At 42.2% G+C, this 13,232-nt stretch overlaps 1 protein-coding gene across 1 annotated transcript in view; it reads right to left on the reverse strand.

The window, feature by feature from the left end:
* Positions 1–13,232, reverse strand: part of MAP3K20 (mitogen-activated protein kinase kinase kinase 20) — a 90,261-nt gene that overhangs the window by 10,437 nt on the left and 66,592 nt on the right. The window contains exons 12-16 of the mRNA XM_066553219.1: positions 12,182–12,226; positions 11,243–11,273; positions 10,985–11,124; positions 9,755–9,817; positions 8,642–8,734 (exon numbers count right to left, since the gene is read on the reverse strand). Of these exons, the coding sequence (XP_066409316.1) occupies positions 8,642–8,734; positions 9,755–9,817; positions 10,985–11,124; positions 11,243–11,273; positions 12,182–12,226 (372 nt within the window). The remainder of the gene's footprint in view (positions 1–8,641; positions 8,735–9,754; positions 9,818–10,984; positions 11,125–11,242; positions 11,274–12,181; positions 12,227–13,232) is intronic.

The following is a 13,232-nucleotide window of genomic DNA, read 5'->3' on the forward strand; positions in this document are numbered from 1 at the left end:
TCATGGATCAAACTGCCCTGTGCAGGGGTGGATACCTGAGGCCTGCACAAACACTGCCTTCCCCAGCTCTGAACTGCATCTTCACAGAAACACTCACTCTCCTGTCCCTCAAATCCAGTCCCCAAACCTTTAGATCCTCTTTGGAGCCCTTTCCAGCCAGACCGTGCAGATACCAAGATACCATAACAGGATACCCGCTGTGGTCCCTCAAAAATACATGCCTCATTTTATTTGGAAAGGTTTTCATTTTGTGTTATTAGAAAATCATTACTGTAAAGGGGAAAGGGAGAATGAGAGAGAGGAGAGTCAGAGGCAAGGGGATGTTGGGAGGAAAAGGGAAAATATATTAAAAGGGAGGGAGGGAGGGAGGAAGGAAGTGGCGGAAGGAAGTGGCAGAAGGAAGGAAGTGGCAGAAGGAAGTGGCGGAATGAAGGAAGGAAGTGGCGGAAGTGGCGGAACGAAGGAAGTGGCGGAAGAAGTGGCAGAAGGAAGGAAGGAAGGAAGGAAGAGGTGGAAGGAAGGAAGTGGCAAAAGGAAGTGGTGGAAGGAAGGAAGGAATGGAAGGAAGTGGCGGAAGTGGCGGAAGTGGCGGAAGTGGCGGAAGTGGCGGAAGGAAGGAAGGAAGGAAGGAAGGAAGGAAGGAAGGAAGGAAGGAAGGAAGGAAGGAAGGAAGGAAGGAAGGAAGGAAGGAAGGAAGGAAGGAAATGGAAAAGGCAGCAGGCAGGTGACTTTAGAATCAAGGCACTTAGCAAATATCTAAGATCAGTAGTTGATTACTTGTCTTACAAACCTAGTAACCATTCTGTTCAACCAAACAGTAAATGCAAGATTTGTGTGCTGTAGAAAGGAAGGGACATACTTCCCTGTTTTCTAATGGAGTTCCAGATTCTTATAATAGGAGATACTCATCCATTTAAGCAAAAATTTGGCCAGAAAAACCAAGCATATGAATTTCAATTCTTTGATGAACTGTAAGCATATGACTTCTTAGATCAAAACTACATTTAGTGCCAGCCATATGTGGGAAAATAACTTGGAAATGGCTTGTTCAATGTGTCTGCTTGATAGATATGCTTACATAAGTCCTTCAAAGAGACTTCCCTGGATATCTTGTCATTCAAGCATTAAAATACCTCCCAATATCTACCTGCTTGATTTTGATCTAAATTTAAAAAATCAGCTTTTTGTTTTACAAAATTATCTAGTTTCAGAACTGAAAGGCACAACGTGCAAAACTCTGTGTGAAAACATTTCCAAATAACACTTTGACAAAGGCAATAAATCAACAGCCTCTCAAAATTACTGTAGAAAAGAAAAGCAAATCACACATGTATTTGAGCTGCTTCTTTCTCTTTGAAACAGGAAGTAAGAACACGTTAAAAATTAAGTCTCCAGCTTACTGTGGTGACAATACTCCTTTAACCCCATATGCGTTTATGTCTGCAAAAAAAACCTGAAAGGGAAATGAAAAAGATCAGGCACAGGCTCTAAACAGCAAACACATATCCTGCAACAACAGTTTAAAACCTCGGCTAGGGAGGCGCTTCATTTTTCAAGGGGGCCCAAATCAAGGATTCATTTTAAAATCAGTGGTTGCAAGAAACTTTTTTGATTTTTAAAGATTGAAATAAAAATGGAAATGGCATTGCAGCAGATAACTGGATATTAGAAGAAAAGTAAGATGTAGCGGAGGATGAAACAAATAAGAAAAAAATGTTGGCCATGCTGTTACTAAAAGTAGTAGCATGTTGATGATTTAGGTCCCCAGAAGCTCCTTTACATTCTTAGCTATTATCTATCTCAGCTGCTGAAACCTGCTGTTTTAAAGGCATTAGAGTTGAACATCTAGTGACAGCACTTGGGTTATTTATCATTATGTATCACCCTGCTACACTATATTTTATTATACTGGATTTAAAGGAAGATAACACAATTATAGTTAATTTGCTTCTCTTCTTTATATGTATAGTGTCATGACCCACCACAGCTTTGTCCCATGAGATATTTTTAACCAAAAAGAAATCCACAAGAAACTCTCCCTAAAAATTCCATTAATAACCTCTTGTAGCATGTATAGGTTGCAGGGTCTGGAACTAAGAATGTTTTAATCTCTTCAGCAAAACAATGTCTCATAATGATGTACAGGACTATTGCTGCACTGATGAAGAATCATACATAATTCAGCACCTTTCACTTGGCACCACTGTGATATCCTCATTAGCAGTGGCTCACAGTGGCTGTCAGATGGTGTCCATGCGAATGCAGGCATTATATTGTCTTTGAGATGTGCAGCTGCTTCCATGACACTGCCAGTATATAAAAACATGACGCCAGTTTGTTTTATTTAGTGCTAAACCTTCCAGTTTGTAAAAACAAGGCTGACACAGAGCCTGACATGAGGCAGTGAAAATAATTAGCTCTCATTTTCTCAGCCTCCTATTTCCTTCTCCCCGCTGTGTTCTCTTTCCACTAAACCACCACATGTCAGTCGAAATGGGAGGCAATTAGTGGGCTCATTTCAGTCCCCACAACTGTGCTGAAAAGAAAGTATTTATGATGGCACAATGAACAGCTGAAAGATTAAATAACATTTGCCTTTTGAAAAGAAAATGACTTCTAGCTAAATGGGCAATTTTTGATTATTCTCAAACAAGCTTAGAGTAGTTGGTTTTTAAAATACAAGAAAGGAAAATGAGTCATTTTTAGGTGAAAGAATCAAATAAAACTTGACACAGTAATGCAAATAACTGATGTTTTATTGCAAAATATGTAAATGTGTTATACCCTTAACAATGGCTGGTGTCTCAGGTCAGGGCAGGCTGCTGCCAGCCAGGCTCCAGCAAGAGAAGGTGGCTCCACCGCTGGTTTTGTTTCAGCTGTGCAGGCAGAAAAAAAGAGGGGCGGAGGGGAGGCCTTGCGAGAGAGATGGTCTTAAAATGTACAGAAACAAAGCAAGAGGAAGATATATTTATGTTATCAGTTGCCTGGGTGCCTCCTGCAAGCTGGAGCCCTTACTCCCCTGCGAGGCAGCAGGCACTGACTGGCTGCAGCTTTGCCTGGAGAAGCACGAGGCCCCTTAACAGTTACACAGAGCAGCCAGCACTACCAAAAATATCTGTCCCCTGGCAGTGCCCTTCAACATCCAGGGCTGTGGAGCTGTGTGCACAACAGAGTGGCACATAATGGGAAGTACCAGGCACTGCTGTGTGTGCCCTGAGAACAGGGGCTTGCAGCAGGCAAGGCAAGAGCTCAGTGATACCCCAGCATTTACCAAGAGCTGCCCCTGCCATGGGATCAGAAGCAAACGGGGGTGTTGCAGTCACAGGCATCATCCACATGAGCAGCCTCCTTGCAACAGTGGGATGGTAAAGGTGGAAGCATGAAAAAGGAGTCCCTTCCCTGAGGGCTGCATGGGTGCCCTCCTGTACACACTGCCTCCTGCAGTGGCATTTCCTGTGGACCACTCGTGGGGACAACGAGCTGGAGCCATGGGGACACCATGTCCCCAGTGCAGCATGTGGAGTGGCTGCTCACACTCTGGGGACTTGCAGCTCTGCAGGACATTGGCTGAGGGAACAAGGGTGCTCAGGAGCTCAGGAAAGGCATGGCAGGGCCACTGTTCTGCTGGGAACAAAGGCTTCTCTTCCAGGCTTTTGTCTGGATAGCACATGCCAAGCCTACAGATCACTGGGAACCTCTCTGTGCTTCTGCAGACCTGTCTGCAGTATGTGAGAGATAACGTGTGGAAGGTAGCAAGTTAATTCAGTGGCCAAGGTATAAAAATAAATCTTTAGGTTAAAAAAGTCTAGAAAGTCAAGTGAACAAAATACCTACCTGAAAAGTCTATGTCTCTTCACGGCTATGAAATAATTTCTAATAGGAATCTCTGGTCTAGCACTGTCTACACAAGGATTTTTAAAGGTCTTGGCTTGAGTTCGACTTCAGTCACATATGGATGCTACAGCTCCTGGAGCAATCCCAGTGGAGATGATGGAGTTATACCAGCTCCACCTGATGCAAAAACAATACATGGTCCTGAAAAGAGTCTTTGGAAGATAATACCAGGAGCTCAGATCACCTGCACTGATCCACCTTCTTAGCAGACTAGAATATTCTGTTCTCAATGGTGGTGACAATATTTTAATGTGGCTGTGGTATTATTTTACAGCTTAGGTAATCTTTTGTGTCCCCTCACTGAGTACTTGATAGAATAGGAACAAATTTATGAAAATAGCACATGAACACAGCTACTCTGATTCTTGCATTAACTATTAGTCTTTAGTACTGAAAGCATTGTGCTTTGAAATGGAATTAAAGAGGGAGGATTTAGAAGATGAGGTTTTGAGATAAGGACAAATAACCCCATGTTAGAAAGTCAAGGTACCTGTGATTATTTTGCAAAGGGAGGGTTAGATAAAACCAATTCCTCCTCCATTTTTACTTAGTGAAGTGGGTTAAAATACCTACAGAGCATGGAGAATATAAATGACTGAAAAACTGTAGAGCTGAAATTTCAAATGTTATACCTTGGCTCTTGCTTTATTTTTAAGAAAGTAAAGAAAGAATTTATGAGCATTGATATAGTGGGAGGGTGGGGAGGAACAAGCAGCAGAAATGGTCTCAAGCACTTGTGAAACCACATTCCAGTTACAACTATTTCAGTACTGATTTTTTGTACTGCCTGCATTTTGCTGGCCTGGGCTTCTCCACATGAAGAGTTGGTCACAATGTCACTTTAAAGTAGCCTTAATAGTATATTACCTTTGCCACTACACATTTAAATAATAGCATTAAAATACATCTCAGTTTGGATATTCAAGGCTAGAAAATAGTTCACACAGTTAGCAGATGGCTTTGAAGAGGCTCTGCTCCTTACCTTGTCAAATGGAGGGAGAGGGAAGTGGGGAAAAATCAGGCGAAATGGTGAGCCAACTTCAAGGCTTTGTGTTTGGATATAGGTCAAATTGTGCCACTCTCGGTAAAAAATGAAAACATTCAATGGCATAGTGAAATCTGCCCTTTTGAGGACCAAAACTAAAGAATGCATCAATAGAAGGCAAAAAGACTGTAAGGCATCCTTCTCAAGGGGTTTGGTGATTCATCAGTGTGGAGCCGACATAGCTCAGGCACCTTTCCCTGATTGGAAAATTTTAATGAGCCATCTAGGATGAGAAAGCCATTGAAAATTCCCCCTGCAGTCCTGCAAATCAGTTCAAGCCACAACTGCCAGGGTTTGTTGTTTTACTCTCCGTCTTGGACTTAATTGGTGGTCCCCTGCTTTTTTTTTTTATTTGTGGGGGAGAAAAAAGTCTAAATCTATCACCTTTCAGCTCATTGGGAACTGTGTACACAAAGGTCATGAAAAGGCAGTGAATGGAAGTAACCACATAACTTGAACTACAAGTGTTGGAAAAGAAACCTCTAAAAACCAGGTTAGCTTTGCAGTGCTCACTCCTGATGCATTCAGAGAGCACAAAGGTCAACTGAGCTTTTATAGCCTCCAAAGATGTAGCTAAAAAAGGAAGGAAACTGTAATGAAATGACTGCATCTGTCAGCTGGTGGAAACCAACATAATCCCACTACAAGATGCAGTTTAAATTAGATAAAAAATATGGGGCTGGTAAAGCTGTTTACTGGGAAGTCAATGTTTCATTCAGCATACAGAAAAGGCTGAACATTCAAATGCTGTCCTGAAGCATATCCAGCAGGATCCTTGCTAAAAGGCACTGCCATTCCTAAGGCCTTAATTTTCTGCCTGCTGACAAAGAAAGGTGTGCTGGCTGTGCTGATGGGGCACAGTGAGGTGCCCAGGAGGGGACATCTGTGCCCTGAGGAACCATCTTCACACCACAGATAGTGCTGTGCTCTTACCAGCCAAACACACCCGAATTAACCAGCACCCCTGAAATGGCTTCTGGGTCCTGGACAAGCTTCTCCAGCACTTTTATATCTGGTGGCATTGCTGTATGTCATGATGCACTCGCCAGCTTTCATTTGGACCAGGAGGCTTTTGTCCTATGTGTCCATCCTGTTCCAAGCTTGGGCAGAGCCACCTCAAGTGACATGGATGCCTTGGTTCCACGTGCAACTACACCAGAAGATGCACTACAATAACTAAAGGGACATGGACTCAGAGACCAGCACAGAGCCAGCCTGGTGTAAAACCTCCCAGCATGACCTGTTCTCCTTACAGAGCCCTTCCTGCTGCACTGCACCACCTCCCAGCTGAGCCTAATAATCTCTCTCCCTGTACACAAGTTTAGCAGCCATCACACCACCCAGGGAACACACACCCTCAATGTGTAACCCAGATTTGAGCTTACTGCCTCTTTTTCCTCATGATTAAAACAGGAGAAATGCTTCTTAGTTAGGCTGGTTATAGGGACTGATTAGGGTAAAGTTCCTTTGAGAATTTTATTTTTAAACTGATGTAGGCCAGCTTTTTAGCTATAAAGATGGTGGAAGGTATGATCCCAAGTGCTTCTGCTGACCCAGTTTTACAGGAACAGGCACCATTCTTTTACAAAAATGGGACAATAAAAGAAGTTTATTCAATCTGGTTTTCACCCTTTTCCCAGTTCATTTTGGCAGCTCAAAGCAGCCTCTAGGGGAGCCAGAAGATTGTATGCAGGGGTTTTCAAAGAAGCAAGCTAGCCAAATTTCCTATACAGTTTCTACCACACCAGTCTTTGTTAATGTTATGTTTAATGCAAATTACTTGCCCATGTTGGCCCTAGCACTCTGCCCAAAAAACTCAACCAACCTGCTCCTTCCAGTTCACTTTTTCAAACTGGCTCTGCTGCAATATCTTTAAAGGCAGGTACAATGTGCAGATCTCAGACAGATGTTTCCAGCCCAGACATACTCAGGTGACAAACTGTGCATTCCCTGGAATGCCATCACTGAGCACACAGGGTGCTGCAGCAGGGCAGCTGACAGGGAAGGCATGCCTGGCTTGCAACCACAGCTTCTTAGAAAAGGGCCCAACAGCACACAGAGCACACAGGACCAATTAGGAGCTCACAGGGAAGGCAGGACCAAATAAAAAGGTTGTCAGAAGCCTGCAGAGGTTACAACAACACTACACAGGCCCATTGAACTAACTCTGCCCTCTCATAACAATTCAGCTTCTGTCCCACAGACTTTGCATACAGTCTCATTTGCACATTTTGCTGTCATGGCTAAAACATCTACTCATCTTCAAACTCAAGAAGGCATTAGTACAACATGAATTTCTTTCCAGTGCTCAGAGGTCTATTTCCTCCTTCTTTTGGTCTTTCCTGCAGGTGGTTGCCCAACTCCCTGTACTATTGCTCACAGCCCATATTGGAAATGGAAGGGAGATATGAGTTTTTTCATGGACTTTTAGCTCCTTCAAGTCAGTTGCACATGGGAGAGAAAAATGCACACCTACAAAAAAGCAGCTGTACAGCTGCATAAGCAACATGCATTCAAGAACACTGAGACAGTCTAAGTAATTCACATAGTGATAAAGAAGATTTTTATAGGAAAAAGAAGTACTCAGGATAAAAGAAATAAACTAAAAAAGGAAATCTCCAGACAAAAAGCTTTTTCAAATTGATGAAATTATTTCAGTATGAGTACAAGTTCCTACTAAGTTCAAACCTAAATGCTTTCTCTGCAAGCACCACCAAGTACAGAAATCAAGAGACTTCTGCAAACAATATGCCCTGAAAGCAAAGCAGCCAGATAACACAAGATGAAAGTCAGCCTCCCACAAGTTTAGGGTGGACACACAATGCAGATTTATCAAATACAAAAGGAAACAAATCCTGCTGTCACAACCCCTGACTCTAGCTCAGAAATGCTTTGCATACCATTTCCACATAGATGATTAATTCTAAAACCCTTGAATTCAGAGTCCATGGCAAGCTGGACAAAGCAAACAAAAAGCATGGGACAAACCTCACTCTTGAGAAAAAACAATGTGGTAGAAATCCTTTGCTGGAACATCTGGAGTCATCAACGCTCCTGCTACACAGGGTGTAACGAGAGATCCTTGAAGCAGCTCGGCTTGGAGCTGAGGTTTGATTAGCATGTGGCACGCTGGCAATTGCTGGAGCACAGCAGCTCTGTGCAGTGTGCTCCAACCACCCCTCCCTCCTTCCCCACGACCACGAGAGCACACAGTCTCCACCAGGACCAGTCCTGCCCAGCCAGCAGCCATGCATACCATGTATTTCCCAAACTCCTCTTGGTTGCATAAAACAGCATCTCCTTTTTGCTGAGACAAAAGGAAGTCTGCCCACCAACATCAGGCATATGCCACTGCTCAACTGTCAGTGGGTTTTTTTGAATAAATGGATTACCATTTCACACTCACTGGGATAAAAGGAACAAAATGAAATCCCAAATTATAAAAATTACAATTTAAAAAATAGTTCACAAGGAAACAAAAGCTTTCAGCCAAAACTTTCTGTGCCACTTCTTTCTTCCTTGCTTGTTCTGGGGAACAGTTCCTCACCACTGATGCAGCCCCATATGCTACCTTGACATTCAGTCAGCACTTTCCAAAACAAGAGAATTCTCATGCAAATTTATCTTTTGTGTCCAGAAGATATTGGACGCTCTGGGTAGAGACTCTTAACCAAACCAACTCATCTAGCACTCCCAGCTTACCTTTGGACCATTTCCTGGCTTCAAGTGATAACCAAACACAAGTTCAAGATTCACTACTTTCTCAATGCTTTCTTCAGCTCCACCTGCAGAATCCTGCCAAAAAACAGGCAAAGGTGAGAATTCACATCTATCACAACCCACTGGGAGACAGCAGCGCACCCTTTGGTGGCAGAAAGGATTTGCCTTTCAGGTGTGACAAGTCTGGCAGGCAACAGAAAGGAGACATCACACTCCAAGAGGGACAAAGGCTTCTGCATGGGTTTAGAGCTGGTAGTGGGAGATGCTGCACATTTCCTGCTCCTGGCTGAGCTGCTCTGGCACAGTGCAGTGTCCCTGCAAGCACTGTGACGGCCTCTGCCACTGGAATTGCAGCTGGCACAGCAAAGCAAAGCAGCAATGCTCTGACTTTCATTTTTCATTTTTCCCTCCAGGGAACAGAGTTTTGCTATATGAAAATTTTCTTTACGTGGATTTCACTCTATTGCTGTGCAATAAATTGTGACTAAAAAAGCTACTTCAGGATTTGGGGTCTAGAATTCCTTGGTTAGCTTACTGAATTAAATAAGGCAAATATCTGCTCTAGCAAAACCAAAGTTCCCAAACACTCCCTCACTTTTGCATGGGTCTTATTACTGATTATCAGAAAACTAATGGGTTAACGTCAGGGTGGCAAGACACTAAATCATCCTGTCACCCTTCTCTCCTATAACATTAGCAGACTGGGGAATTATGGGCTTATTCTGGGCCAGGGGTCTGCTTCTTCAGTGGTGACCAGTTGGTGGCAGCAGTTTGGAGGAATGGCTCTTCAAAGTAGTTTCTGATTAATGACAACAAGCAAATTGCAACCAGTTGTCATTTAATTTAATTCTACCAGCTCCATGGTACAAAAGGTATAAAGTACTCAAACTGAGAACTTCCCTGAAAACAATTTCTATTATCCTATTATTTGTTCTCCTGTGACCCATTGCTGCTGTTGACTCTCCACATTTGTTACAACCCTCTGTAGGAACTGCAACCTTGCCCTCCCCTGAATGGGGGAAAGTTGAGACATGAGAACCGGGAAATATTCATATCAGCACGAGAAGCATGTCTTATATCAACAGTGAGACTTACCTTAATTAATGGTGGAAAATGAAATAGATTTAGGTAGTCATGGGTCAACTTCTCAATAGCAGTCTAGGAAAAAAATCAACAAAACCAGATAGGAGTTATTTATTATCTCACCCTGCAAATACCAGCATGAAAAACAGCACAACCCCACATGCCCTGTTTTCCACTGTGGATACATTAGGGCATGTGAGAAGAGTTTAAAATATAGCCCTGTTCTGGAAACTGTTGTGGTAGATTGGCCCTGATTTGTGTTCAGAATCAGATCTGCTTAATCAGAAAAAGAGATGTTCAGGGAACTTCTTTTTGTTGTTTTTATTTATGCTCAAATCAACCCAGGAAGCTGAGATCTTTCATTTTGGACATTATTGACTTTATTAAGTTTCAATAATTTTCCCTGTAGGAAATGTAAATTAAATATAACTGTAATGGTGTGTGGGCATGGAAAAAATGGCTGATGAGAAAAAGGGGAATAAATTTGTGTGACTTACAAAGCTAAATTTGCAGGACTAGCAATTACAATACAAGTATCTCTTTACTAGCAAATTGGGATCTAAAATGATTGAGACTCAACAGAATTAGAGACACTGCTTTTATAGAATCTCTTTTCCAAAGCTGACTGCCAGAAAACTCTCCTGTGGATACAGTACTAATACCATTACTGCTGTCATGATCACATTTTCCAGACCGTGATTTTTTTAACTCATTACAAACATTAGACATTTAAAACACTGTTTAAAAGCAAAGTTTTAAGAGCAAAGAAACCTGTCTGTCAATCAGCTTTAAAGTTGTCCAAATGAATTTTGTTAGTCTAAATATTCCTTATGCCATAAATGAGATGTGGAAATTGAGAAGTTGAGATTTCAGTTCAAATAACTGTTTCGTATCTGTTGCTCCTTCAGCTAAATAGAGTTCTCTCTGAAGATTCCCAAGCTTTTCTGCTGGGAGAATGGCCCTCCTAGGTGAAGCTGCAGCAGTACTGCTATCAAGCTCACAAGAAAACTAAGAACTACAGAGAAGTGTAAAGACCACAGCACATTTTCATGCCTCATAAAATGCTCAGGTTGCTTTGAGTTCTAGATCCATATGAAGCTATAATTCTGTTTATTTTAGATACCAAATATGTTCTCTATTTAGCTTTGTAAACTTTTTTGCTGCTAACACTACTGAAACTCCATAGACTCTGTAATACTCACACTATAACCTACTGCACCATTCAATATATGCTGATAATACCTTCAAATGGATGATGTGTCCTCTGGAAACAATTCCCATGTCCTTTAAATCCTCTTCTTCTAGAAGAAGCAATTGCTTCCCAGTGATATGATGTTCCTTAAACAAGCTAGCATAGACACTCATTTCACCAGAAGCATCGCCTTAAGATAAAAGAGGTTATTCAGAAATCCACATGGCACTTTATTGGAGGGGGGAAAATGAACAAATGTATATTAATTCATAAATGTGAGCGTGAAAGGACGTATGAATAGCTTTTACCTTTTCTAGTAAGTTGTTGCATCCAGAAAAACTGCAAAAAAGAAGAATCAATCTTGAAGTTCAAATTATCAAAGTCTTGTATTACAGTTATTTGGAGTTCACAAGTAATTATCCTTTTTAGAACAAAATTTAAAAACATTTCTCACCTTGGGATAAAGGACTCAGGACTCACCAATGCAAGTGATTACTTCTATTTAACTTTTCCAAACTGCCTTCCATTTTGCACCCACCTTTCTCAGTTTATGGTCATGAAGAACTGAAATGACCAAAGCAACTGAGAAATGTCATGTGCTAAAAGGGCTGAAGTGAAGGAGCCAGGGCTTTTATGGATTTTACACTGGCTTTCCAGACAGTCCTTTGGTAAATGTCAGCCAAACAACCCCATGATGCATAAGACACAAAGGCAGTGCTTGATAGGACATTAAAATCATTTTGACACATCACTGTGTCAGAGATAAATCACTAATCTGTCTTGTTTAGACTTTTAACTGAATGAAAAAGTATAAAGTACTCAATGCCATTATTTTATATCAAAGAGAGGTTCCACACCCCCTAAAAAGCTCTAAACTTTTTTTCAGTTAATTGCTATCCAGGTGGCACACAGTGGGATAAAACCTTTGAACTCATTTTGTCATGTCCAGGGTTGGGTCATTGGGCACTTCCACATTCCTTGAATGAGGACCCAGGAATGCTCTCCTGACTGCTGGCAGTTCCCAGCTCCCACTATTTTCTGGACACTGGAGAATGTGGCTGTTTTATGAAGGTAACTCAAATTTACTCCTGGTCATTTTCAAGCTTTTCTGGGACACAAGCTTTACCAAACAGCAGTAAGATCTCACCTAGATGTTCTGATCCAGCCTTCCCGCCCACCACGCCCGCTGTAATTTGTCAGGGAGCTCCAGCATCAGGACCCTGGCCACATTAACATAGAATACTCACCACATCTTCCTCGGTCCATGCACAAATATCAAAGGAGGGCAGCAACTGTGTGAGAGATACGAATTGAAAAGAAAACCATCCGACCATTTTTCTCCCCTCCACCCAAATTTTACTCTGGTAGCTGATACCATTCTGCTCCTTTTTCCCTGCAAAGGACTTAAGCTGCAACTCATACTGATGCACTAAACCACTGCATTCACACTGATTGTGGGCTGGCTCCAACAGCATGTTGGCAGTGTTAAATCGATCCTGTTCCTCTCTGCAGATAAAATTACCAGCAGATCTCCAACAAAAACAACTTAAGAAGCAAAAGTAAACCTTCTGATGGCAAGGGACTCTATCTGCCTCTCCTCTTGGTTCTGACACTACAGGAAGGCTTTTGCTATGGCTTTGTTCTGCAATGAAAATAATGCTGGGATTATGACTCCCTCCCAAATGATGGGTATTTTCTGCAAAAGGAAGGAAAACTTTCACTGGACAGCAGTGAAAACAGAATTTGGAGTCTGGCCGCTGCAGCCTGTCTTCCCACCCATGTACAGACAAGTCTCTCTTGGTTTCTGCCACTGCTTTGTAACAACTCCTGTAAGGCTGGAGGAGTGCAGCACTTCCCAGCCTCCTCCTACACTTTGTTGGATGCAAGATGATGTTAGCTCTTGAAGCACTAGGAAACCACGGAGGAATGGCTGCATTAAACAAAATTCTGGGATGATGTGAAAACTGACAGAGGAGAAGACGTCACTGTAACAGTGATTGCCATTTTTATACTCATTCAAATATATGGTATCCAAAGTGTCATCTTCTTGGCATTTTTATTCAGCTTAAAGGATTACCATTAATTATAGATCTGTATTTGGACAGTCAGTGTCTCCCAGCAGCTCAATATCATGATGTAGTTGCAGACTTTTTGATGTAGATAACAGTGATTTATGAGAGACTCAGCTCGGTTACCCCCGACCCCCCATGGCTTTGTCACCTCCTTCAGAGAATCCTGCCACCCCCAGGGTCCCCAGACCCCACCCACAAGCCAAGCATGTCCCCTAGGCATCCCAGC

This window comes from Molothrus aeneus, chromosome 7, assembly GCF_037042795.1.
Source record: "Molothrus aeneus isolate 106 chromosome 7, BPBGC_Maene_1.0, whole genome shotgun sequence".
Lineage (NCBI taxonomy): Eukaryota > Metazoa > Chordata > Aves > Passeriformes > Icteridae > Molothrus > Molothrus aeneus.